At 55.2% G+C, this 27,940-nt stretch overlaps 1 protein-coding gene across 1 annotated transcript; it reads left to right on the forward strand.

Annotated features, from left to right (window-relative positions):
• The first annotated feature begins 1,399 nt into the window (after positions 1 to 1,399).
• On the forward strand, positions 1,400 to 27,930 carry TMPRSS9 (transmembrane serine protease 9). The gene is made up of 17 exons (XM_036314542.1): positions 1,400 to 1,539; positions 5,401 to 5,527; positions 7,495 to 7,641; positions 8,521 to 8,558; positions 10,552 to 10,665; positions 10,847 to 11,018; positions 11,391 to 11,665; positions 14,537 to 14,673; positions 17,780 to 18,095; positions 19,460 to 19,631; positions 20,193 to 20,464; positions 20,998 to 21,134; positions 22,341 to 22,740; positions 25,545 to 25,716; positions 26,486 to 26,751; positions 26,853 to 26,989; positions 27,526 to 27,930. The coding sequence occupies exons 1-17, from the start codon at positions 1,404 to 1,406 to the stop codon at positions 27,685 to 27,687; spliced, it is 3,180 nt and encodes a 1,059-aa protein (XP_036170435.1). The 5' UTR covers positions 1,400 to 1,403; the 3' UTR covers positions 27,688 to 27,930.
• Positions 27,931 to 27,940: the final 10 nt, after the last annotated feature.

Raw genomic sequence — 27,940 nt, forward strand, 5'->3', positions numbered from 1 at the left:
TCTGACACCCAGGCCCGCTCTTCATCCCCTGGGGCCTCCAAAGCGACTCCATGGCCTTCAGGGAGGCCCCCAGCCGAGTGGCACCTTCACGGAACCCTGTCTAGGAACATAGCATGGGATTGTCACCCAGCTTTCTTCTCTGTAGTTTTCTGACGGGGGGGGGGGGGGGGGGGCGTGTCAGAGTCCAGGGATGGATCCTGTCCACCCACACGGTGCAGGCAGCCTCCGGGGGCCAAGCCGAAGGGAGGTCATGAGAGCCACCTCTGCAGGAGGCGTGCTGGCGATTCAGCCCGTCTGGCAAGGAGGGCTCCTCTGGGGGCTGGGAATGCAGTGGGTTTGGAGGCGAGGTCTGCTCAGGTCTGGGGAACCTCAGAGAATTACCTGGTGTGTGTATGGGGCGGGGGGGGGGGTGGGTGCTATGTCTTAAGGCTCTGCCTTAGGGCTCTTCTAGTCTTGAGTGGCAGAAACCACCTGCCTTAAGTGAAAAAGAGACATTGTTGGCTCTTGACAAAAAGTTTCAGAGGCAAAGGTGCGAGGGCTCAGCCTGTCACCCTCTCTCAGCTCTGCTTTCTGGGAACGGAGCCCCTGGAGCCCCCAGGAGGACCACAGCCCTCTATTTGGAGACTTCTGACCTCCAGCGCTGCGAGATAATAGATCCATGTTCCCTTAAGCCTCTGGGTTTAAGCTCATACGTATCCCTTCCAGCAATGGACTCCAACGACCTCCAGAGAGCCTGCATGCACTGCCCATATTTCTCTCCTTTAAAAATAATATTTATATTTATATTTATATTTATATTTATATTTATATTTATATATTTATATGTGCACACCCTGAGGTGGGCAGGCACATATGTATATATATGCATATTTATTGATTTCAGAGAGGAGGGGAGAGGGAGAGAGTGCTAGAAACATCAATGATGAGAGAGAATTATTGATTGGCTGCCTTCTGCATGCCCCCTACTGGGGATTGAGCCTGCAACCCGGGCATGTGCCTTGACTGGGAATCGAGCCGTGACCTCCTGGTTCATAAGTTAATGCTCAACCACTGAGCCACCCCAGCCGGGCTTTCTCTCCTTTTTAAAAAATTTATCTATATTGTTGAAAGTATTACCTATGTCCCCCCCCCTCCCTGCTTTGCCACATCTAATGTTTGAATGAGATTAACATTTAAATAGGTTGAGTAATGCAGAAACCTGTAATGTGGCCTTCTGCACGGCCAGCACGTTGAGTCCATGTTTTAGGACTTTTCAAACTAGAGTCTGCTGGTGCCTAGGGCACTGTTGACGGCCGCCACATCTGCGCAAGATGGCTCAGGGCAAGAGAAACACCCTCCAGCGCTGATATTTTTCTGCCCCTTTTCCGCTGGCATCCAGGTGTCTGGCCGAGGGCCTGGGAGCCATGGAGCCCAGCGCTGGTGAATTGCAGCTCGTGCCCAGGGCAACAAAAGAAGCCCCTGACGCTGCATGCTGCCGGGTGGCGCTCTCTGCTGCGGTGGCCGCCGGCATCGGCATCCTCACCCTGGCAGTCCTCGTGGGTAAGTGGCTGAGGGCGGCGTGGGTTCGGACACCGGGTGCCTGGCACAGCGACGCTCAGAGGCGGCTCGGTGGTGTCCACGGGATGACCCCAGCGACCGAGGGCTGAGTGTGCAAGCGTGGAATTGCAGGCGGGCCCTTCCTGCCGCCCAAGCGCTACGATGAGCAGACCAGGTTCCCCGGCACACCCTGAGGTGGGCGGGCACACGGGCAGGCGGGATAATACCTGCTCATTTCATTCCCCACAGCTGGGCTCTCCAGGGGAGCTCTCACAGCCGGGGTGAAATGGACAGATAGGGACCGGGAAGTGAACTTATTAAAAGTCTCGAGAGCCCGGCCAGTGTGGCTCAGTGGTTGAGCATTGACCCATGAACTAGGAGGTCAGGGTTCGATTCCCGGTCAGGGCACACGCAGAGGCAACCGATCTTTTCCCTCTCTCATCATTGATGTTTCTATCTCTCTCTCCCTCTCCCTTCCTCTCTCTGAAATCAACAAAAACATGTTTTTAAAAAATAAAACAAAAGTCTTAAGAAACTTGAAAAATATTTTTTAAAATGGACAATTCTCTATATTCCACCACACAATGGCTCCCATTTCATATTTGTTCCCAGTAGACATTCATAGAATTTAAGATGAAACAGGCAAAATGATGACCCATCTATATGGTGTGGGACTGCAGTTATAAAAATAACAAAGGAAGATCTTCTCATATTTCAGCAGCATGTACTACAGGGCCCTACAAATTGTGCTGCCCATGATGGTGGCCCGAGCCCCATTGGCTATTTAGAGTTAAATCCACGAAAATGAAGTCATCTTTAAAAATTAAATTCCTCAGTCCCCGTCAGTCACAGTCCACAGATGGCTCGTGGCTCCTGTACTGGACAGCACAGAGCTAGGACGTCCTGGCGTCTCGGGAAGTTCTGTGGCTCTGGGATGGGCTCATCCTGAGACGATAAGGTTCTCAGGGTTTTATTTGGGACTGTGAAAGTCACCTTGCTTTCACGAGATGACGATAGCAAGCAGCAGTTTGGCAATCCTATGTGGGTCCCCCTAATTTAAAAATATATATGTCGCCCTGACCGGTTTGGCTCAGTGGATAGAGTGGCGGCCTGCGGACTCAAGGGTCCCAGGTTCGATTCCGGTCAAGGGCATGTACCTTGGTTGCGGGCACATCCCCAGTGGGGTGTGTGCAGGAGGCAGCTGATCGATGTTTCTCTCTCATGGATGTTTCTAACTCTCTATCCCTCTCCTTTCCCTCTCCCTTCTTCTCTATAAAAAATCAACTATATATATATATATTTGTGGGACATCAGGAATATCTCACAGCTGGGCACAGCTCACCAGGGCCCTAGTGGCTCTTGGCATCAAGTGCAGGAAGTTGGACTCGTGTGTATGAGTGTGCACATGTGCATGTATGTAGTCATGTGGGGGTGTGCGGGAGAGTATGTGTGTTCATGTATGTGTGAGTGTGCATGTGTACCCATGCACGAGGGTGTATGTGTGTGTGAGAGTGCACATACGTATGTGGGTATCCTTGCACCAGGGAGAGGAGGAGGCAGGGTTTCACACCTTTATTTTAGAAGCACAGATACATTTTGCAAACAAGAGATAAACATAATCCCCAGCAGGACCCCTGAAACCAAGGAAGGCTTTAATTTAAAAAATGGCCCAGCCCTAGCCAGTTTAGCTCAGTGGGTAGAGCGTTGGCCTGTGGACTGAAGGGTCCTGGGTTCGATTCTGGTCAAGGGCACATGCCCGGGTTGTGGGCTTGATCCCCAGTAGGGGGTGTGCAGGAGGCAGCCGGTGAATGGTTCTTTCTCATCACTGATGTTTCTATCTCTCCCTCTCCCTTCCTCTCTGCAATCAATAAAAATATACTTAAAAAAGAAACAAATAAAATAAATGGCCCGGCCAGGGTGGCTCCATGATTGAGCATCGACCTATAACCCGGGAGGTCACAGTTCGATTCCTGGGCAGGGCATGTGTCTGTGTGGGGCATGCAGGAGCCAGCTGATGGATGATTCTCTCTCATCATTGATGTTTCTCTCTCTCTCTCCCTTCCTCTCTGAAGTCAATAAAAATATTTTTTAAAAACACTTTAAAGTTAAAATGAAAATCTTTCCCTTTGCCCTTTAAGACAGCTCACAAGTTAACCTTGGGGGCGCCGGGGAGGGCGCTGGGACATCTATGCTGTTAATAATCAGCCAGGACATCCCCTGGGGACAGTCCCTGGGGAGTCCGTGACTATTTCCAGGGGAAACAGAAAGGCTTGGTTGGTACAGAGCATAGCAATTTTGTCTACACAACAGGGTGCGCACTTTTCTTTATTTTTAATTTATTGAATGAGAAGACAAACCTAAAAGCAAAATGTTTAGAATTGGCTTAGAATATTTATTTTATCTACTCAATAAACAAATATCTAAGTATCTGTCTAGATGAGTATTCACTCATAATAAATAGAACTGGGACCCAGCTTTCATGGTTTATGTGGTAGCTACTATCATTTAAAAAATGTTTTGGCCCTAGAAGGTTTGGCTCCGTGGATAGAGCGTCGGCCTGTGGACTGAAGGGTCCCAGGTTCGATTCCGGTCAAGGGCATGTACCTGGGTTGCGGGCTCGATCCCCAGTAGGGGGCATGCAGGAGGCAGCTGATCGATGATTCTCTCTCATCATTGATGTTCCTATCTCTCTCTCCCTCTCCCTTCCTCTCTGAAATCAATAAAATATATCTAACAAATAATAATAATAATAATAATAATAAATACAATTATGATCATTTTTGCGAATGTGTCCTTTTGACAGTCCCAACTTATTTCAACCGTGAGAAATGCGTGTTTTCATGGTTTATGTGGTTGCTATTGTTTTAGTTATTTAAAATTTTTATAACTATCATTCCTCGCTAGTGTGTACCTTTTTCTTTTTAAAAATATGTTTCTATTGATTTGTGAGAGGAAAGGAGAGGGAGAGAGAGAGAGAAACATCAATGATGAGAGAGAAACATCAACATCGATTGGCTGCCTCCTGCACACCTCCTGCCGGGGATCGAACCCAAAACCTGGGCATGTGTTCCGACCCGGAATCGAACCAGTGACCTCTTGGTGCATGGATTGACGCTCAACCACTGAGCCACACTGGCCGGGCGCTAATGTGTACTTTTGACAAAATATTTCTGACAGTCGTAAACCCAAGTGTTTTCAGAGGATGGTGTCCTGGGTGGTGGTCCGAGGGTCCGGTGCCTGTGGCTGTGGTCATGCCCTGGCAGTGTTTGGTGTCCCCTTCCCAGGATGCAGGTGGGATTGTTGCTCTAAAGTAGAGGAGGTATCCTGAGGTCGTTTCAGCCATTTTTAAAAATATATATTTTATTGATTTTCCACAGAGAGGAAGGGAGAGGGACAGAGAGTTAGAAACATCAATCAGCTGCCTCCTGCACACACCCCACCCGGGTTGTGCCTGCAACCAAGGTACATGCCCCTGACCGGAATCAAACCTGGTACCCTTCAGTCCGCAGGCTGACGCTCTATCCACTGAGCCAAACCGGTTACGGCTCGTTTCAGCCATTTTTGGCTGAAGTCGGCTTCAGGCCCTGGCCCGGCACATCCAGTGAGACAAGGGAAACTGGGAGTTAGTCCTGCCCTCACGCTAAACCTGGGGACCTCTGAGGCTCTGTGCTTCCCTGGGGCCTCCAGGTGGGTGAGTGTGAGAGTTGGAAAGGAGGCTCTGTTACCACTCAGCCAGGACAGCCCCTGGGGAGCCAGCCCACCCACGTATTTATAGGTGACCCGGGCCCTAGGTGGTGGGGCCTTCGAGGCCCCTTAGCTGAGCCCGCGGTGGGCTCTCTCACAGAGCCCTGGTCTCGCCCGCAGCCGCCCTCTCTACACAGGGTGTCGATGTGGAGCACACGGCCGAGCTGCAAGGGATCCGGTACGCCCGCAGCCTGCAGCAGGAGGCCTCCGACTACTACCGCACGCTGACGCCCACCCTGGAAATGCTGGTGAGGGCGCCTGAGAGCAAGGGGGCAAGGTGGGTGGCCAGGAGCTTCCACCAAGAGAAGCTCTCATGCCGCGCGAGCCAAGCAGGGGGAGACCCAGGCGGGCCTGGGGCAGGGAGATGGGGTACCTGCAGGAATGGGACACGGCCTGTCTGGCCGAGGCTGGCGCATGGTAGGATGCAGCGGAGAATGGTGCCCAATGGGAAGTGGCTCCTGCAGGCTTGTCGGCCACGTTTAAAGGTTGTACATTGTCTCCCAGGGGAGAAATGAGAATCCCCACTCATGGCTGGTGGGAATATGAAATGGGGCTGCTGCTACGGAAAAGCCTAGCTGTGCATCAGAAAGTGAAATTAGAGTCATCCTATGAGCCAGCAATTAATTCTGCCTCTCGGTATCCGCCCAAGAGAAATGAAAACACGTGTCCACACAGAAACCTGCACACGCATGCTCACTGCAGGGGTCACAATGGCTAAAAAGTGGAAGCAGCCCAGATGTCCATCAGCTGCTGGATGGGCACACAGATGTGGTCCCGCCCGGCACGCCCTGGAGTATCACTCAGCCATGGAAAGCAGCGAGTCGCTGACACTAAGCGTGGACGAGCCTGTACATGTGCTCAGTGAATCAAGTGTCTGTTTTAAGATTTAAGCACGGCCCTCGCCAGTTTGGCTCCGTGGATAGAGCGTCGGCCTGCGGACTGAGGGGTCCTGGGTTCGATTCTGGACAAGGGCACATGCCCAGGTTGACGGCTCAATCCCCAGTAGGGGGCGTGCAGGAGGCAGCCGATCAATGATTCTCTCTCATCATTGATGTTTCTATCTCTCTCTCCCTCTCCCTTCCTCTCTGAAGTCAACAAAAATATATTTTTTAAAAATTTAAGCATGAGCCCTGGCCGGTTTGGCTCAGTGGATAGAGCATCGGCCTGAGGACTGAAGGGTCCCGGGTTCGATTCCGGTCAAGGGCATGTACCTTGGTTGCAGGCACATCCCCAGTAGTGGGTGTGCAGGAGGCAGCTGATCGATGTTTCTCTCTCATCGATGTTTCTGACTCTCTATTCCCTCTCCCTTCCTCTCTGTAAAAAATCAATAAAATATATTAAAAAAAATTTAAGCATGAATTAATTAAAATTAGCTAAAAGGTAAAAATCATTTCCTCAGTTCCACCAGCCACGTTTCAAATGCTCAGTAGCTACCTGTGGATGGTGGCTGCCATGTGGGGCGGGGCCGATGTAGAACATTCTGGGACTTTGTGGAATGTTCTATGAGACAGTACAGCTATCGATGCAGGCAATGAGGGCATGGACTGGTGCATCCATCACCCCAAAATAAGCCCTGTCCCCATCACCACCCCTGCTTCCAGCCCCTGGCAATCACAGCCACTTTCTGTGGCTCTGCCTGATCTGAACGTGTCTCATAAACAGACTGTCACGCTGTGTGCCTCTCTGTGTGTGGCTTCTCTCACCGAGCATCATGTTTACAAGGTCCATCCACCTGTAGCGAGTGTCCTCACTCCTCTCGCGGCTGAGTAATATTCTAGCGTGTGGATGGACCCCGTTTTATTGCTTCCGTGGAGCAGTGTTTTCATATGAGTAAATCTGAAATGTCCTCCCCTGTCATCACACGGCTCTGGGAAGTCGCCGCATGCACTGGTCTAAGAGGAGGTGCTTTTCCATCCAACCCCCCCCCCCCAACTTCCCACCCAGGACAGGCTTCCTAGGGGGCGGGTGCCCTGCTGTGGTCTCAACATTTGCCGCTGTTTCCGTTGTAGTTTGTCAGCAGCTTTAGGCAGACAGAGCTGGAGGCCAGCTGCGTGGGCTGCACGGTGCTGAGCTACAGGTGAGCCGGGCCCCCTGGGGGCTAAAGGAACCTCGGTGGACACCCCGATGCGGGAGATTCCAGTGAGGGGAGCCCTCCCCCCACAGGCCTCTCTCCTCGCTCAGGGACGGGAACTCCAGTGTCCTTGTGCGCTTCCGGCTGCACTTCCTGCTGCTAGCCCTGCGCTCGCTGGACCGGGGCCTGGAGCGGGAGCTGCTGCAGCGGGGACTCCGGGCCAGGCTGCAGGGCCACGGCATCCCCCTGGCTGCCCACGGCACCATCGTGTCCGCCCAGCTCACAGGCAAGTGGGCAGTGGAGACCCAAGACACTGAGAGGGCATGCAGGGGAGCATTAGACTGTAGGTTTCAATCATCAATAAAAATCAGTAGCCCCTCCCCCTGCTTCACCCTCAATGGCACGGACCAGGCGTCAGCCACCTGTGAACGGCCAGAGTGTAACTATTTTCATCTTCGTAGCCCACCTACTGGACTCCGCTATAGGAGCACAGAAGCAGCCCAAGACAATGCCTAAACAAATGGACACGACTGCGTATCAATAAAACTTTATTTACAAAAACAAGTGGTGGGTCGGGTTTGGCCCATGACTGCAGTTTGTTGACCTCTGGTATAGAAATAAGATAAATTCTAAAATCCGAGGATGCATCAGACTGTTGTCAGGTGAAAGACTGATCACCTCGCCCTCACCCTCGCCCTGGCCCTGGCCCTGGCCCTCGCCCTGGCCCTGGCCCCCACCCTGGCCCTGGCCCTGGCCCTCACCCTGGCCCTGGCCCTGGCCCTCACCCTGGCCCTGGCCCTGGCCCTGGCCCTCGCCCTGGCCCTACAGGACATTTATGGTCTCCTCCCCACGAACCCTGACACCCCAGTTGAGTCTTAGTGGCCTCGGCGTCAGCACTAACACCGTTTTCCGTGGTGGTGGGAATGGCTCATGGCTGTGCTGCCCGCGACGGTAGCCACCCGCCCCGTGTGGCTATGAACACTTGTCATGGGCCGCTGAGGCCGAGGAACACCGCGTTCCATTTGGCTTCATCTTAATTGATTTAAGTTAGACTTTTAAGTGGCTCCCACGGTGGACAGAGCTGCTCTCTGCTTTGCCAGGCAATGTTTTCAATGACTGTCGCCACTCACTGAGCAGCTTCTATCTCTTCTCCGTGTCACTGCAGGAAGCCAGAAGGGGCCATTGGCCGAAAGAGACTTGAAATCAGGTATGTTTTCCTCCCACCCATGAGCTGCCTGCCCTCTGCCGGCTTCCTCTGACTGTGGTCACGGCCAGAGGGCTCCTACGACTTGGTTCAAGTGCGCGAAGGAAGTGCCCGAACAGGGTGAGCGCTGGTTCTGTGCACAGATTCGAAGTCCCGTGTTTGCACAGCGCTGACAGACAAAGCCCTTTGTTATAACCTAGACTTATTGAGGGGGTCACTTCGTAAGGCATACATGTCTAATCACGATGCTGTACACCCAAAGCTAATATAATAATTGTATTTCAACAGTAATTGGAAAACAAATTTTAAAAATTTTAACTAAAGATGAGGCACTTGGAAGTATACATGGCCAAGCATGATTAAGAGAAAACATTACTGGGTTTCTGGGGTTTTTTGAAAAGTGGTGGAAACCTGTTGTTTAAAAAAAAAGAAAAAGAAAAAGTTTGGGGGACCAAAAGAAAAAAGAATGAATGCTACCTGGAATCTCATCACTGTTAATATTTTAGTGACTGTCCTTCCAATCAGCTGGAGACACACATATAGGTGCATGTAAAGAGTGTCCCAAAATTCACGCAAGAAGTAATTTTGATAGAAAACACGGGTTTGTAATTAAAAATTGTAATTTTTTTTATTGATTCACAAAGTATACAGTATAGGGTTATGTATGGAATAGCATATCGGGTAAATGGCCTCCACGGTTTTGCTGGCACATACACACTCTTTTGTTATTGCCTGAGCAGCCACATTTTCGAAGAAGAATGGTCCGATGATGCCTCCAGCCCAAAATCCGCACCAAACAGTGACACGTTGTGGATGCACTTGTTTCTCAACAATCACTCGTGGATTTTCTGAATCCCAAATGCAACAATTTTGTCGATTAACCAAGCCATCAAGATGAAAATGAGCCTCATTGAAATTCAGCCACATTTATGCAAAACGGTCATGGAAAATTTCAACAAGAGTGCGTATGTGCCAGCAAAGCCGTGAAGGCCATTTACCCGACATGCTATTCCATACATAACCCTATACTGTATACTTTATGAATCAATAAAAAATTTATAATTTTTAATCATAAACCTGTGTTTTCTTTTTATCTTTTTTTCTTTTTTTTTATTGATTTTTTACAGAGAGGAAGGGAGAGGGATAGAGAGTTAGAAACATCAATCAGCTGCCTCCTGCACACCCGCTACTGGGGATGTGCCCGCAGCCAAGGTACATGCCCTTGACCGGAATCGAACCTGGGACCCTTGAGTCCGCAGGCCGATGCTCTATCCACTGAGCCAAACCAGTTAGGGCCATAAACCTGTGTTTTCTATCAAAATTACTTCTTGCGTGAATTTTGGGACACCTTTATTTAGTTCATCTCAGTGCTCCTAACTAGGGGTGACTCTGCCCCCAGCGACACTGGGGGTGTCTGGGACGTCTGTGGTTGTCACACCTCACAGTGCCCACGACAGGCCCCACAGAGAGTGACCTGGCCCCGACATGAACCACACACTTAAAATGGTTAAAGTGGCAAGTTTTATGTTGCCTGTTGAATCACAATTAAAATTCTTTAATCTCACCTATTTCTCACTTTTTTTAAACATGGGTCCTAGAAATGTGGACACACAAACACGCACGCACACACAGACACACGCACAGACACACACACACACACAGAGATACACAGACACATGCGCGCACACAGACATACACACACGCACAGACGCGCGCACACACACATGCACACACACACAGACACACACACGCACACACACACATACACGCGCACACACATACGCGCAGACACTTCTGTGGCCCTGCGCTGGCCTCGGTGCTGACCGATGTTCCCAGCTGCGTCCAAGCTCATCTCGAGATCATTTCATAGGCCCCGAGGGAGGAGAAGGGGGCGGGAGATGTCGTCCACGCCGGACGTTCTGGGCGGGAAGTGGGATCTCGCCGCAGCGGGGACGGACGGAGTGGGGTCAGGAACTCGGTTCTTCTCGGCCCGCAGGACACTGTCCGGGGAATGCCTTCTCCTGCGGGAACAGCCAGTGTGTGACCAAAGTGAATCCCGAGTGTGATGACAGCGCGGACTGCTCCGATGGATCCGACGAGGCCCACTGTGGTCAGTCCGCCCGCCTGGCCTGGTCTCGGGCCGTGTCCCCTGGCCCAGTTTGCACAGAAAAGCCGAGTGTGGGACCCTGAGCCTGTCCTTCCACGTGGGGGCCGTGGGGATGCGAGAGGTGTCCCCGGAGCACGGCCGAGTCCTGCCTCCCTGGGGTCCTGGTTGGTGACCTGTCTTGCAGACTGCGGTTTGCAGCCCGGCTGGAGGACCGCTGGCAGGATTGTGGGCGGCGTGGAAGCGTCCCCGGGGGAGTTCCCTTGGCAAGTCAGCCTCCGAGAGAACAACGAGCACTTCTGCGGGGCCACCGTCGTCGGGGCCTGGTGGCTGGTGTCCGCTGCCCACTGCTTCAGCGAGTGAGCCCCTGTCCCTGGGCTCGGGCCACCCCACCCACCCTGGGGCCCACCGTCCCTTCCACCTGGGGCGCCACTTCTCCTGGGTGTCCTGAGAGCCCACCGGACAGGTGCACAATGTTTTGTGTCCTTTCACATGTCTCACCTGAACTCAGCCCTATGGGATTCTGTCTTTGTTTAAAATGTTGCTAATTCCCACATTATGATTTTTTTTGGCATTCATTATGATTTCTGACAATGTTGCTTGAACATATGTCTTGCTGACTGAGTTTTGGGGCACCCCTTAACATTGGCCCCCAGAGATGACCCCCTCTCCTGAGCCCCCTCCCCAGCCCGTGCAGAGCGGCCGCTCAGTGCCATCTGTTTGCCCCGCAGGTTCCAGGATCCCACCGAGTGGGTGGCCTACGCTGGCACCACCCAGCTCAGCGGCTCTGAGGCCAGCACGGTGCGGGCCCGCGTGGCCCAGATCATCACGCACCCCTCCTACAACCCCGACACCGCCGACTTCGACGTGGCGGTGCTGCGGCTGGGCAGCCCCCTGCCCTTCAGCCGGCACGTCCAGCCCGTGTGCCTGCCGGCGGCCACCCACGTCTTCCAGCCCAGGAGGAAGTGTCTCATCTCCGGCTGGGGCTACCTCAGGGAGGACTTCCGTAAGCTCCCCTTTCTCCCCCGCCACCCCCGCCCCCCTGCCAGGAGCAGATCTACCCGCACGGTTCTCCCCCTTACCCACGATTCCCTATCTGCAGGTTCGACACTTGCTAACATTTATTTTGAGCCCCAAGTAGATACAAATGGGGATTTTCGCACAGAGAGGACGTGCTTGAGTTGAGGACAACCATGTTCTCATTTAAAGTGATGCCCTGCCTCCTGGTTTCAGCTCAGACTGGAAGCGAGGGTCCTTTTCATGCTATAGTTACTGCCATGTATTTTGTGGTTTGTTTGTTTTTTGCATTTTTGTGCTTTTTGTGGCTGATTTTGCAGCCCCCCAAGCACAGGGCTGAAGTGCTGGCTACTGTGGCACAAGAAGGCTGCCATGTGCGTCAGGGAGAAAAACGGTGTCAGGTCAACTTCGTTCAGGCACGAGTTATGGCACCTCTGGCCTTGAGTTCAAGGTCAATGAATGAACGCAGAGTTCCGATGAGGAGACTAGGCGATGGGCACTTATGAGAAAGGCCAGAGGAACAGTTGCATCTATAGAAGGAAGGCTCTGCTGGTGGTGCCCACACATGACATAGGGATGTTTATTCTAAAAACTGTGTTTACTTCCAGTCCGGTAGCTCTCCGTCCAGTCGTTATAACATCTGCTTTCTTATCATCTTTGCAAACAGTTCTTTGGGACACAAGGTTGCCTAAGCCCAGCCCAAGGGTTATTTGGCCCTGTGTTTTTTTTTTTTATAATGAATCAATAAAGCTTTATTTATAAAAACAATTAGTGGAAATTCCAGTTAAGCACGTGTACACACACACACACACACACACACACACCAACAAGTATCTGGCCTGAGAGAGAGAGATTGCTGAGTCTTGCTCTAAATCACAGTGAGAGATTAGTGGGAACGACGGTATTTCAGACGGTTGTTTGGCCTTGTTTTAACATCCAGGGTGTGAGGCATAAGATGTGCGAGGCCGTTCTTCTGGGCTGGCAGCTCTGACTCCGTTTTATAGTGGCTTCGTTATTTTGGACAAATGCATATTAAATAAGGCCTCTTTAACCGGAAGCACACATGGCACTTGCGTGAGGGAAATGCTGTGACCAGTCACCGGAACCTAGCCCTGCATTTCCGCAGGAGCCCTGTCCCATATTCAGGAACCCCGTGTTCGTAGTGACTCTAGAGACCAGAACGGCCTCCAGTGATGAGAGTCGGTTGAGATTGGAGGCGATGAGTGCTGGGGAGGAGACCCACCGGATGCAGCAAGAACAGTGAGTGGGGTGGGCGGACAGCTTTAGGAAAGGGCCCACGACGTGACCCTCAACCAAGACGTGGCGGGTGAGGCCAACCCAGACAGGCAAAGAGTGAGGGGACAGAAAGAGTCCCATCACTGAGGGAGTTCCAGAACATTCCAGAGCTGCAGTGTGCAATCTAGTAGCCACAGCCTCGGACAGGTCAGCAGGTACGCAGGTTTGTGTAGACGGTGCCTGCCCACGGCTCTGGAGCCTGGGAGGGGGGTGTCCTCCCCAGGGCTTCCTGAGGCCGGGGTCTGAGACTCTGACGCGCCCGACCTCCCCGGCAAGGTCCACTGGCCTGTGTGTGGGTTTCCCGGTCTGTGCCTGCCTGAGAAAAAAGAAAAATCCTGGAAGGTTAGGATTTTGTGATAAAGATATCTGCCACAAGAACCTAATCAGGAGGGGAAGCGGCTGATGACTAAACCCGATCAATGCACATTTGAGCCCCTCCAGCTCCCTGTTCCAGAGATTATGCAGCAAGAAAAACAGACAGCAGTCCCTGCCCACGTGGCGCCCCCCTTCCCCCCCCCCCCCGTCCCGTCCGGCCCAGCGCCATCCGGCATCACCGTCCTGGCGATGGGTGGGCTCTATGGGAGCACCGACCATTATGGGAGCCGGCAGCCCCACGAAATGTGGCCAGTGCAACTGAGAAACTGGGCTTTACATTTTACTTCATTTGCACGCATTTACATCTACATTTAAATAGCCACGTGTGGCCGCTGGCTACTGTACTGGACCTGGCAATTGTAGGGGCAGTAAATACTAGACAAGATGAGTGATAGATGGCGATGAAAGCAGTGGAGACAATAACCAGGATGGGGGCTGCAGTGTTAAATAGGGAGGTCAGAGACGCCTCCTTGAGAAAGGAGAGGAAGGCAGAAGGCAAGCAGATTCCTCGGGACAATCATGGTAGACAGCTGGGACAGGATGTGCAAGGGCCCTGGGCTAGGTGGTCCAGTCTTGGGCATTTAGGCTGAGCCAGGGGGAACTCACCCTGGAGGGGGTTGAGGGGGGAAAAGGATATAATCTGATTTGATGTTTAGCCAAGATGGCACTGGCTGCCGGGCTAAGAGATGATTCCAGCAGGGTAGGACTAGAGCAGGGGTGGGGAACCTTTTTTCTGCCAAGGGCCATTTGGATATTTATAACGCCAGACAGAATTATCAACTTAAACATTAGCCTGCTATATTTGGGCAAACATTTAATGAACTCACCGCTAATGCCTTGGCAGGGCCAGACCAAATGATTTCTTGGGCCTTGGACGGCCCGCGGGCCGGATGTGTCCCCCACCCCTGGTCTAGAGTAACAGCAGACGCAGGTAAGGGGAGCGGAGACGTGGAGCCCGGTCTTGGGGTGTCAACCTGGACACTCCTCAGCTGTCTGAGTGGAGAGCGTTATCAGTAGGCATTTGTAGAGCCTTTACTCTTTGCTAGTTTCTGAGGCTGGGGCTGTAGCATCTCTGCTTGCAGCTGGGGAAACTGAGGCACAGAGAAGAGAAGTCCTTCAGCATTCTGGCTCAGGGTGACTGCCGGGGCCCCGGAATACTCACCCCACTGGCCTCTCCCGCCCCGGGCAGTGATCAAGCCGGAGATGCTGCAGAAAGCCACCGTGGAGCTGCTGGACCAGGCCCTGTGTGCCAGCCTGTACGGCAACTCCCTCACCGACCGGATGGTGTGCGCCGGCTACCTGGATGGCAAGGTGGATTCTTGCCAGGTGAGCCCCGGGGCCCGCAGGGGCCTCAGACAACGCCCCACCCAAGGAGGCGTCTAGAGAGGGCCCCCAGGTTCCTACCCTCGCTTTTCAGCACAGCTCTGGATTTCCTTCTTTGTAGGTTTTTATTGCTGTGTGTGTTGTCGTTTTGTTCAGCCTCACACGAGGATATTTTTTCCATTGATTTCTAGAGAAAGTGGAAGGGAGGAAGGGGAAAGAGAGAGAAACATGGATTGGTTGCCTTCTGCGTGACCCCGGACCAGGGCAGAGGAATCAAACCTGCAACCCAGGTGCGTATCCTTGACTGGGAATCGAACCTGCAGTGCGTGGGCCCACGCTCTATCCACTGAACCACACTGGCCAGGGCTGCGGTCTATATGTTTGTTCTCATTTCTAAAGCCTGGTGGGTGAGGAGAGACTGCTACATGTTCTCAGGCTGCCATAGCAAAGAACCCAGAACCTGGAGGAAGTGTTGGGAAATAATGAGAGCACTGGTGATGGTCGGGGACGTGACTTGGGGTGGTGCACACACAATACAGTGCACAGATGACGTGTTGTAGATTGTGCACCTGAAACCTGTATAATTTTGTTAACCAGTGTCACCTCAATAAATTAAAAAGATAAAATGGGCCCTGGCCCTAGGTGGTTTGGCTCAGTGGATAGAGCGTCAGCCTGCGGATTGAAGGGTCCCGGGTTCGATTCTGGTCAAGGGCACTTGCCTGGGTTGCGGGCTCCATCCCCAGTAGGGGGCGTGCAGGAGGCAGCTGATCAATGATTCTCTGTCATCATTGATGTTTCTATCTCTCTCTCCCTCTCCCTTCCTCTCTGAATCAATAAAAATATAAATTACAAATAAAATAAAATAAAACAAGCCCTGGCCCGGTAGTTCAGTTGGTTAGAGCGTCCTCCCGCTACGCTGAAGTTGTGAGTTTGATCCCAGTCAGGGCCCACACAAGAATCAACCAGTGAATCTACACTAATAAAAGAGAAACATGGTAATTGGCGTACGACCGCTACCCTTCCCATTGGCTAATCAGGGAGATATGCAAATTAACTGCCAGCCAAGATGGCGGCCGGCAGCCAGGCAGGCAGGCAGGCAGGCAGGCAGGCAGCTTGAAACTAACATGAGGCTTGCTTGCCTCAGTGACGGAGGAAACCAACATTCCCCGCTCCTCTCCTGCGGCTGCAGGCCTCTGAGCCTGCAGTTTCAAACATTGTAACAAATACAGACTCTAAACAAAACCCCAGAAACCAGCTTTCAGCCGGCTGGGATCTCAGAGCTGGGATCTCAGAGCTGGAGTTATACATTGTTTCGAACGGAAACAAACCAGATACCTGCTTTCAGCAGCGGAGGCCTAAGAGCTGGAGCCTCAGAGCTAAAGCTGGCCCAGAATTAAAAAAGAAAAGAAAAAAAGAAGCCGTTGGGAGCTTCCGTCACCCGCCAGCCTGAAAACAGCCCTCAGCCCCTCACGCAGACTGGCCAGGCACCCCAGTGGGGACCCCCACCCTGAAGGGTGTGTGACCAGCTGCAAACAGCCATCATCCCCTCACCCAGGCTGGCCAGGCACCCCAGTGGGGACCCCCACCCTGATCCAGGACACCCTTCAGGGCAAACCAGCCAGCCCCACCCCTGCACCAGGCCTCTATTCTATATAGTAAAAGGGTAACATGTCTCCCAGCACCGAGATCAGCGTGACAGGGGGCAGCGCCCAAACCCCCTGATCGCCCTGTGGCTCTGTGTGTGACAGGGGGCGGTGCCACAACCTCCCTATCGGCCCTGCTCTGTTCGTGACAGGGGAAGGCGCCCCAACCCCCTGATCCGCCCTGCTCTGTGTGTGACAGGGGGCGGTGTTCCAACTCCCCTATCGGCCCTACTCTGTGAGTGACAGGGGGGAGCTCCCCAACCCCCTGATGGGCCCTGCTCTGTGCGTGACAGGGGGGAGCTCCCCAACCCCCTGATGGGCCCTGCTCTGTGCGTGACAGGGGGTGGCGCCACAACCTCCCCATCGACTCTGCCTTAAGTGTGACAGGGGGCGGTGCCCCAACACCCCAATCGGCCCTACCCTGAGCATGACTGAGGGTGGCATCGCAACCTCTCAATCCGCCCTGCTCTGTGCCTGACAGGGGGCGGCACCCCAACTCCCCAATTGGCCCTGCTCTGAGCCCGACCAGGGGCTGCAACTAGGGATTGGGCCTGCCCTCTGCCACCTGGGAGCAGGCCTAAGCCAGCAGGTCGTTATCTCCCGAGGGGTCCCAGACTGCGAGAGGGCACAGGCCGGGCTGAGGGACCCCCGCCGCCCCCCCGAGTGCACAAATTTTTGTGCACCGGGCCTCTATTGCATAAATAAGTAGAAAAACAAATATCTCTCTCTTTTCCTCTCTCTCTAAAAATCAATACATCAAAATAAAACGGGGCCCTGGCCAGTGTGGCTCAGTGGGTGGGGTGTCACCCCACACACCAAAAGGTTGCCAGTTCGATTCCCGGTCAGGGCACATTTCCGGGTTGCAGATTTGATCCCTGGTAGGGGGCATGCAGGAGGCCAACCTATCGATGATTCATTCTTTCTCTCTCTCTCTCTCTCTCTCTCTCCCCCTCTCCCTTCCTCTCTCTCTAAAAATCAATAAAAAATATTTTAAAAAATAAAATGGGGAAAAAGAAATAATAAGAAAATGCTTGTGTTTGAGAATGTGAGAGTCTAGGTGAGCTGGGTGTGAGGAGAAGGCAAGGCTCACAAGACAGGGTGGGTGAGGAGCGAGCCGGCACGTCCGGAGAAGGCCCGCGGCCAGTGAGCTGTCTGCGGCTCCAGCAGGGCAGCCACACTGCCACCCTGAGCAAGGGCGACGTCAGCGAGATGCAGTGAGATACGGGGCTGGGTTTTGAACTGCTCGTGGTAGAACTGAACGATCTTCAAGGTCCCACGGTCCTACCGCCCTATTTTATTTTTAAAATAGGAAACGGAGGTTCTGAGATGTGAATTATCGGCCCCCATTTTCTCGTGAGCTTGTGTGGGGAGAGGGCCCACCCAGGGACGGTTCTCGGACCCTGCAGCTCTGGGACCGGGAGCCTGGGAGCCCCCACTCCTCCTGAGGGTGTGCCTTTGTCTCCTAGGGCGACTCAGGAGGCCCCCTGGTCTGCGAGGAGCCCTCTGGCAGGTTCTTCCTGGCCGGCATCGTGAGCTGGGGCATCGGCTGTGCGGAAGCCGGGCGTCCAGGGGTCTACGCCCGAGTGACCAGGCTGCGAGACTGGATCCTGGGGGCGATCGCCATGGAGAGCAAGCCTCTGGCTCCCACGGAGGCTCCTGCCCCCGCCACCCCCAGCACTGTCTGGTCCACCAGCCCCAAGAGCCAGGTGGTCAACACCCCCACCAAACCCACAGCGGCCCCCAGCTCTGCACCTGACTCAGTGACGGCCTCTAAGCCACAAGGTATTTCCTGGGGAGACAGGCAGGGGCCGGCGTGTGCTCCCTGCAGGGCCGGATCGATTGGTACTGGCTTCGTGAAGACTCCATGGGGAAGAGATGGGTGATGGATCAGTGATGTCTGTCATGAGTACAGGCTAAGACACACACATGGGCATCCTCCAGGTTCACGGCCAAGGAAAGTCAAGCAATCCAATAGGGTAAACACAGACTGCCCCAAAGGGTCAACAAGAGGCATGACCACGACTGTGGGGCCAGGGTAGGGGAGAGACCGCGTTTTCACATGCGGGTGCCCTCCAGAAACACCACTTACATAGAGCACGTATGTGTACATTTTCATATCCAAGAGCCCTCACTTCTATTTTTTTTTTTTCTTCAAAATTGTCCTGGACATGCTTGCATGCTTCCTTTTCCATGTAAAATCCAGCGTATGTGGGTTTTTTACTTTCATTTTTAATTGTGGTGACACACACAAAACACAACATAAGACCAACCATTGTGAACATTTTGGAGTGTCCGGTCCAGGAGTTCAGTCGCTTCACCTTGTTGGACTTGGGTCTTGAAACACATTCACATCTGTCTTCACTTTGTGGTGTCCCAGGACCCAGATCTGATAGGGATCCTCCTTTAGGTCCCACAAAACCACGATGCTCCGAGCCCATCGGAACTCTGTTCCACAAAGTGTCCCCTATACTCTGCCCGCTCCCAGGATCCCACAGTAACCTGACCCCCCCTTTGTTTGGTGAGTCCCCCACCGGGGTTCTGCTGTGCGGGCTCCCCGCTTGTAGCAAGCTCATCACCCGACCTTGGGGACTTCAGGTCTGTGTCTGGCTTCAGGTCTTAGTCTGATGGGGTCAGGGCACTTCATAATTTTATCTTCTCTTTTTTTAAAATTCTCACTCGAGGACATTTTTCCCATTTATTTATTTACTTACTTATTTATTTTTGTTAATCCTCACGCGAGGATTTTTTTAGAGTGGAAAGGAGGGGGAGAGACAGAGAGAGAGAAACATCTGTAACTCACATTGCTTGGTTGCCCCCGGCATGCGCCCCGACTAGGGGCCAGGGATGGAGCCTGCAACCCAGGTACGTGCCCTTGACCAGAATCAAACCTGCGACCCTTCGGTCCAAGGGCAGATGCTCTGCCCACTGAGCAAGCAGCCAGGGCTATCTTCCCATTTTTAACCGACTCCCCCCACAGCTGTGCCACATACTTGCTGCTAGTCCTTTGGACATTAGGGCACCTTGAAGCCTCAGTGACCCGTCTGTATAATGGGAGTGGTTTGCCCCGGCCCAATCAGAGCCCGGGGGCTGCACCTGGTGTCGGGGCCCTTCTAGGCTAAGGCGTGGGGCCTCTTCTCTCCCCTCAGAGTGCGGCGCCAGACCCGCCATGGAGAAGCCCACCCGGATCGTGGGCGGGCTGGGAGCCGCCGCGGGGGAGGTGCCCTGGCAGGTCAGCCTGAAGGAAGGTTCCAGGCACTTCTGCGGAGCCACTGTGGTGGGAGACCGCTGGCTGCTATCAGCAGCCCACTGCTTCAACCAGTAAGACCGGCCCGGCCCAGGAGGCCTGCTCAGCCCCCCCTCCCCACTGGGTCCCCTGCCCCATGCATTCAGAGACCACTTATGACCGGACGTGCGGCCATCTATGCATGAGGGTGGCCACGGCAGAGCCCCCTCCCCCGCCCCCACCTCCCCTGGTTCACAATCCTGCTGTCTGGATGTCTGGTTGCAAATGAGAGGGGAGCATGAAGGAGAAGTGGGGGACCCTGGAGGAGCCATCTCAAGGGAGAGTAATCTGTCAAGCTGATCTCCGGGGAACACTAGGGGACAGATGGGAGGGGACAGCCAGGCGGCACTGACCTTTGAGTCATAAAGCTGTCGGGGCCTCTCGTGCTACTGGGCCAACTCCCTCTTGTTACAGACCAGGAAATGAGGCCCAAAGGGGCTCCCGGTCTTGCCCCCAGCCCCCCAGTTTGGGACTGCTTTTGGGGAGCATCCGTGTGGCCCCTCCACCCCCTGGGGCCCCTCCCCAGAGCCTGGGCCCTGCAGCTCTGCCCGGCTTCCTGGGGCAGCGGGTGTGTCTGAGTGGCCCCTTGTTGGCAGCACGAAGGCGGAGCTGGTGCAGGCCCACCTGGGTACGGTGTCTCTCACGGGCATCGGCGGGAGCCCGGTGAAGATGGGGCTCAAAAGGACGGTGCTGCACCCCCAGTACAACCCCAGCATCCTGGACTTCGACGTGGCGATCCTGGAGCTGTCAGGGCCCCTGGTCTTCAACAAATACATCCAGCCCGTCTGCCTGCCCCTGGCCATCCAGAAGTTCCCCGTGGGCCGCAAGTGCGTCATCTCAGGATGGGGCAACACGCAGGAGGGAAACGGTGAGTGCCTGGTGGGTCCCGCTCCCAGTGCCTGCCCACCCCTGGCCTCTGCCCTCCTCCAGCCACAGGCCCAAGGCGGCTCTTTTTTATACATGAAATTCAGCTGGCGCACAGCAAAGCCCATTTGTTGACAGATGCTCTGGGGTGGCTTTCCTGCTACAAAAGCAGAGCTGAGCAGCCCGACAGAGACTGGCCTGTAAAGCCGAAGATACTTACCCTGGGGCCCTTTCTGAAAAAGTCCCAGACCCTCGTGCTGTGCCCTGCAGAGCCGGAGTTAATGCTTCCGTTGAAAACTCAGTGGCCGCCCCGCAGGTCACCCGGGGGCTCAGGAATCCGCGGGGACATGGCAGATGCTAGGGCTCCGGAGCTCTGGGCTCCGCCTCCTTCTTGCCACGTGACTCCGTTTCCCAGCAACACTGTGAGCCTCAGTTTCTTCATCTGCAGGATGGGGAGGGTGCCTTTCAGAGCCGAGCCCGACACTGAACGGTGATCACTCTGTCCTTTGGGGGGGGGGGGGTCTCCTTTCCTGGCAGCAACGAAGCCAGACACTCTGCAGCGAGCGTCGGTGGGCATCATCGACCAGAAGGCGTGCAGTGCCCTCTACAACTTCTCGCTCACGGACAGGATGCTCTGTGCCGGCTTCCTGGAGGGCAAGGTGGACTCGTGCCAGGTAGCACTCAGAGGGCACCGAGCGGGATTCAGAGAAGAGCTCACACCCTGCCCCTGGCGATGCTCCTTTGTTCAGAGCTGAGGATTTTCAGTGCAGGGGAAATCGGGAGTTGAACTAAATGTCTTTAAAGCAGCGGTTCTCAACCTGTGGGTCGCGACCCCTAAGACCATCGGAAAACACAGATATAATTACATACTGTTTTTGTGATGAATCGCTATGCTTTAATGATGTTCAATTTGTAACAGTGGAATCGGGGGTCACCACAACATGAGGAACCGTATTAAAGGGTCGCGGCATCGGGAAGGTTGAGAACCGCTGGTTTAAATGTATAATTTAGAGAAACCCTAGCACGTCGCAGCAGAAGAGGAGGTAGCATTTAAAAGTGTGTGGTAGGCCTGGCCGATGTGGCTCCGTTGGTTGAGTGCTGTCCCATGCACCGCGAGGTCTCCAGTTTGATTCCCAGTCCGGGCACATGCCCAGGTTTGGGCTCGATCCCCGGTAGGGGTCATGCAGAAGGTAGCTGATCGCTGTTTCCTCTCCCTCTCCCTTCCTCTCTCTCTCTAAAATCAAAATAAAACTATAGTTAAAAAAATCTATTTAAAAAGTTTTTAAGAATGTGGTAGATATATACAAAATGTATACATACTTCAATATGTCTATATGCATACTTAAAGTCATATTTTATATGTACATATTTAAAAAGAGATACTATATATATATATATATTTAAATATATTTTTATTGATTTCAGAGAGGAAGGGAGAGGGAGAGAGAGATAGAAACATCAACGATGAAAGATAGTCATTGATCAGCTGCCTCCTGCACGCCCCCAACTGGGGATCGAGCCCGCAACCCAGGCATGTGCCCTTGAGTGGAATTGAACCCAGGACCCTTCGGTCTGCAGGCCGACGCTCTATCCACTGAGCCAAACCAGCCAGGGCAGGTACAGTGTATATTAACTGAAATAAAGCTAACCCCAGATTAGTACCCATATGACCACACTGTTCATCAGGATTCACTCCTGGGGAGGTGGGGCATGGGGATGAGGGCGGAGCTGTCTCAGACCCTGTGGCCCCGTGTCCCCATGCCCTGTCCTCTTGCTCCCCTGATGGGCCTCTCCCACTGTGGGAATGCGGGAGGTCCTGGCAGTGCCCTCTGCAGAGAGGTGCCCGACGGTCACAGCCAGCCCTCTTTCCTTCTTTTTAGGGTGACTCTGGGGGCCCCCTGGCCTGTGAGGAGACCCCTGGTGTGTTCTATCTGGCGGGGATTGTCAGCTGGGGGATTGGCTGTGCTCAGGCTAAGAAACCTGGCGTGTATGCTCGCATCACCAGTCTGAAGGGCTGGATCCTGGATATCATGTCCTCCTCCCCGCTGCCCACCCCCGCCCCCTCCACCACAAGGACGCCTGCCACCACCACGCATGTCCCCAGGACAGTGGCTGGCCTCACAGTCCTGGGGGTCACAGCCAGCACACCCGCCCCCCGGACCCCCAGCAGGGCAGCCAGCCAACCTGCCAACAGCACCGCCAGTGCCGCGAGCACCACTGCCGGGGGGCAGACACCACTTCCAAACGCCTCGCGGACCACCAAGGACGCCCAGCCACCAGGTACTGGGAGGAATGAGGTGGCGCATGTCGGTGGCAGGGGTCTGGCGTCAGTCTGTCAGGGCGGCTGTCAGCATCCCACAGGCTGGGGGCGTACGCAGCAGACATTTACCGCCTCCCAGTCCTGGGGCCAGATGTCAGCAGGTGTCGGCAGGGCTGGTTTCTCCTGAAGCCGCTCTCCTTGGCCTGCAGACGGCCACCTTCTCCCCGTGTCCTCACAGGGTCGTCCCTCTGTGTCTGTGTCCTCATCTCTTCTTAGAAGGACTCCAGTCATACTGGATTAGGACCCACCCCAATGGCCTCACTGTGCCTTAACCACTTTACAGGCCCCGTCTCCCCACAGCCACATTCTGATGTCCTGGAGGTCAGAGCTTTAACTATGGCTTTTGTGGGGACACAAGTCTGCCCATCATCACCCTGACAGCCAGGGACGTGGGCATGGGCATGGGCGGGCACTGAATGGGCAGACCGGCACCACCTAGTGGCAAATGTCTTAACCTGCAACCCCTGCCAGCTCCCATTTTTTAAAGGAAACTTCGGGGGGTACATGGGGAGTCCCTGACCAGGGTCTCCATGAGGGGAATTCTCCGTCCACTCATCCCACGCTCATAAAGCCCCCTCTGGGCCAGACCCGCTAAGCTCAGGAACAGGACCCAGAAGGTGGAGAAACCAACTCATGAGAAAGTGCATAGTGAGGCGTGAAAGGAGGACGGAGCAGGACCGAGCAGGGCTGGGCCAGCTGGCCTCCCCGCTCCCGTTATGGCTGAGAGGGTACCTCACTGGCCAGGAGAGACGCCGAGAGAGAACGTAGCCCTGAGATCGTTCCATCGTGTCTAAAATGCTGAGTTCATTTTTACTATTAACCAGAACTACCAGCGTATAAAACTGCTGCATTCGTCAGTCAAAGATAAAGCCCCATCAGCGACGGCAGTCTCCTACGGCTCCGGCTAAGGCTGAGCCAGCAGATGCCGTCGGTGGTGTGTGGGGGCCACAGAGGAAACACTGACGTCTGCATGGCGTGGGACCTGCCAGGTGCACCATGTTAGCGAGCCCGCCCACTCCCCAGGCAGACGGGAACTCCATGCTCTCGTATCCAGATTCTGGGGCCATGTCTGGGCTGCTTTCATTCAGGTGGGAGGCAGGGAGCAGGCTGCTCTGGTGAGCTCCCAAAGGGGGAGATGCTCAGCACACAGGCGCCTGGTCCATGCAGGCTGCACCCACCTTCCTCCTCACCGCTAACTTTCCCAGAACTTCCCACTGTCCAAGGCCCCCGGCACCTTCACCGTGACCCCTGCAGAGACTGGCCCAGGGAGGTTTCTCTGCCTCCCTCCTCCGTCACCAGTCCCCTCCCTGGGCTGCCGTAGGTCCACTGTCCTTCAGATGGGTCTGGGCAGGGGTGTGTGTGCATAACTTAACCCCATGACAGAGACGGTTGGGGAAAACTACCCATAATCCCACTGCTCCATCATATCCTCATGACATGTCGTGAGGGTTCTTACCTGTTCTCCCTGCACATGGTCATACAGTGGCCTGGCTCCATCAGCCTGTCACCCCACACTGGCCTGAACCCACCAAGCCAGATTCACGGGCTCCGCCACAAGGCAGCGCACACCAGAGGCGCCCGGGACGGGTGGCCAAACAAAGCAAGTCTGGCCGTCAGGAAGCCAGGCTCTGGGGCGAGTGCTGTGTCGGTGACCTTGAGATGAAGCAGAGCTTTCATGGGCTCAGACCAAAGCAGACCATGTGCCAAGGGCCTGGATGTGCGTTCGGAGGGCGGGGAGGGTCTGGGTCCTGTCTCCTTGGGAATCAGTTAAGGCAGAGGTGACACGTTGAGTCTGGAACCCCCTTATCTGAGCCCTGTACCTGGACCGGGAATCGAGACGAAGTTTCGGGATTTAGACGCTCCAGACCCAAGGGGGCCTTCCCTTCACAGCCTTCTCTGCCGCCTGGTTCGGGGCACAGGGTTTCCAGCAGGGGCAGTCAGAATGCAGGTGTGTGAGTCGGTGCAGCTGTAACTGTTCTTGGGAGAAAGTTTCACTCCCCAGCTAGCTTCATGTGGCTCTGGCCTTTAGCCTGATTTTCACGTTTCCCCTAGCTACGGGCAGGCGTCCAGGAAAGGGAGCACAGCTTTGGCCCTGGGCAAGGTCCAGATGGTGTCAGGAGGGTAGCAGCGGTGGGGCTAGCAGGGACGGGGCAGGTGGCCTCTTGTCTCCCCATCTCTTCTTCCAGCTGAGGCCAGAGCAGGAGCCCTTCCTCAATCTGGAGGGAGCGGAGGCAGCTGGGTGGTGGGAGTGGCTGGGAAGGGGCAGGCTCCGGAGCGGCCCTGTGGGAATCAGGTGGGTAGGTGAGCCCCTGACGGGTGCTAGGGTCCCTGCAGCACCCTCTTGCACACCCTGGTGCTTCCTACAGCTGTGTTCTGAGGGTGCACCTTGTGCTGGGGGTGACGGGCGTCACAGCACAAGGGTGTCTGGGAAGACAAACTAGCACAGGAGCTGGTGGGCCAGCGGGGGCCTCCTGGCAGAGCGAAGGGGTGTGGGAAGGTCTGAGCCAGCAGAACCCAGCTCCCGGTGGTGGGAGAGGACACTGTCCTGGTCCCCATCTGGGGAGGACGCACGGCCCCAACGCTGAGGTTGTAGGAAGCAGACTTCAATGCATTTCAAATATTACTTGGGAAGAGCCTAGAAGAGGCGTGTTTGTAGGACCAAGCACCAAGTCCAGTGTTAGTGTGTTTTTTCGAGGCGGGTCCCCTAAGGGGCAGTGTGAGAGGCACTGCCTCCGCCCAATGCCCTCTGTCCGCTCTCCTGCAGACTGCGGCCTGGCGCCTGTGGCAGCGCTGACCAGGATCGTGGGCGGCAGCGCCGCCGGCCTCGGGGAGTGGCCGTGGCAGGTGAGCCTGTGGCTGCGGCGCCGGGAGCACCGCTGCGGGGCCGTGCTGGTGGCGGAGAGGTGGCTGCTGTCTGCTGCACACTGCTTTGACGTGTGAGTCTCACCTGCTCCCAGTGCCCCAGCCCATTGGTGGTTCACGGGAAATGACCCGTGGCCCCAAAACTCACCGTCATGTCCTCACGCCTTTTGCTCTTAATGCCTCCCACCTCCGCCACTGGGACCCCCTGCTGCCCCTAGTCCGTGCAGCCCACCCCTGCACACTCACCACCTGGGGCTGCAGGGATTCAATCCTACACACACACCCTGCCACACACCTCCCGCTCCAAACCCTAGGGCTGCAGCCTCTTCGAGTCCAGGGCCCAGCTCGGTGGTACATGGGGTCTCTGGGTAACAGACATCTCCGTTCTCCAAAGGCCACACACTGGGGAGTCCCCTTCAGGGCAGGCTGCTCAGGGTGGAACAGGCCAGGGGCCCTGCCCTCCTTGGAGAAAGCCAGTTCTTGGAGGCACACTCTGCACACTCGCTGTAGGACAGGGTCAGAGGGAATGGGCAGGTGGGACAGGGGGCTCTCTGGCCACCAGAGCCCTAATATTGGGCAGAAATGGGTAATGTGATGTCACCTCATTGCTGTGGGTGCATTTCAGGCAAGGCCCCCCCACTGTCCCAGGAGGGATGACTCATCCCCATATCCACGAGCAACCCAGGGCCCAGAGGCTGAGTGCCCTGCCAAAGGTCCCTGACCACCCCCTGGGGCCCAGGCAAGGACAAGGCCACAGCCCTGTGGGGCAGAGCCCAGAGGAGCCACAGGCAGGGGTAACTGGGGTGCGGGGACCCAGAACACCTGTCCCCACGCACCCCACAGCTATGGGGATCCCAAGCAGTGGGTGGCCTTTCTGGGCACGCCGTTCCTGAGTGGCGCCGAGGGGCAGCTGGAGCGCGTGGCCCGCATCTACAAGCACCCCTTCTACAACCTCTACACGCTCGACTACGACGTGGCGCTGCTGGAGCTGGCAGGGCCCGTGCACCGGAGCCGCCTGGTGCGGCCCATCTGCCTGCCGGAGCCTGCACCCCGGCCCCCCAATGGGGCACGCTGCGTCATCACCGGCTGGGGCTCCGTGCGAGAAGGAGGTAGGCGAGTCCGACACTCGGAGCCCGGCCCCGCACCCTCGGGGGGCATCAGGAAGGCCTCCAGCCTGGTCCCTCCCTGCCTACCGCCCGTCTCGCCACAGGCTCCATGGCACGGCAGCTGCAGAAGGCGGCTGTGCGCCTCCTCAGCGAGCAGGCCTGCCGCCGCTACTACCCGGTGCAGATCAGCAGCCGCATGCTGTGTGCCGGCTTCCCGCAGGGTGGCGTGGACAGCTGTTCGGTGAGCACGATTTAACACTGAAACGGGTGTTCTGCCGGGGGAAGGGCCCCATCCGTCCGGGAGAGCCCGTTCCGGTTGCTCTAAAGCCCACAGCCAGGACCCACTCTTTGGTGCAAACTTAAGCTGATCAAGCAGGGAACCGTTTCACCCTTAGATGTTTAATGGACCACTGTTTATTGGGCATCCACGACGAGCCAGTTCCCACCCCACATCCTCACCGCCGCCCTGCAGGCGAGGAATGGGAACCGGCTGCATGCAGTGTAAGGCCGTTCTACTAGGGAACCTGTGGCAGGTGCTCACAAATGTCTGCCAGACAGATGAATGGCTTGTCCTGGCATTAAGCCCATTTCCCAGATAGTAAAAGTGAGGCTCACAGGGCTACTCACTTGGGGTCACATGGGGAGCCCAGGAGACTCCTGTGGAGGCCAGCCACCCAAGGTGTGCAGGTCAGGTCAGACCTCTCTTGCCTGAGGGTTGCTATGGGAGGTGGGGGAAACTGGCCAGCTCTGAGTGCCTTTCCTCTCTCCTCCCCTCAGGGTGATGCTGGGGGACCTCTGGCCTGCAGGGAACCCTCTGGCCAGTGGGTGCTAACTGGGGTCACCAGTTGGGGCTATGGCTGCGGGCGACCTCACTTCCCAGGTGTCTATACCCGGGTGGCTGCTGTACGAGGCTGGATCACACAGAACATCCAGGAGTGACCCCCCCATGGCTGTCCAGGCCTGGGAGGACAAGGCAGTAGGAACCAACCAGCCACCAGTCCGAGAAGGGGGAGTCCAGTCCAGACAGTGGGCGGGGAGTGCTGCGGGCAGTGGGAGTACAGTTTTACTGTATCTTTTGTTCCAATAAAAAGCCCCTTGTCCCTAACTTCCTGACTCACACACTTGCACATCACAGCAAGAACTACTTGCCTGCCCATGACCCAGGACCTAAAGTTGGGATGAAAGGTGGGTG

Source organism: Myotis myotis, unplaced genomic scaffold, assembly GCF_014108235.1.
Source record: "Myotis myotis isolate mMyoMyo1 unplaced genomic scaffold, mMyoMyo1.p scaffold_m19_p_6, whole genome shotgun sequence".
Classification (NCBI taxonomy): Eukaryota; Metazoa; Chordata; class Mammalia; order Chiroptera; family Vespertilionidae; genus Myotis; species Myotis myotis.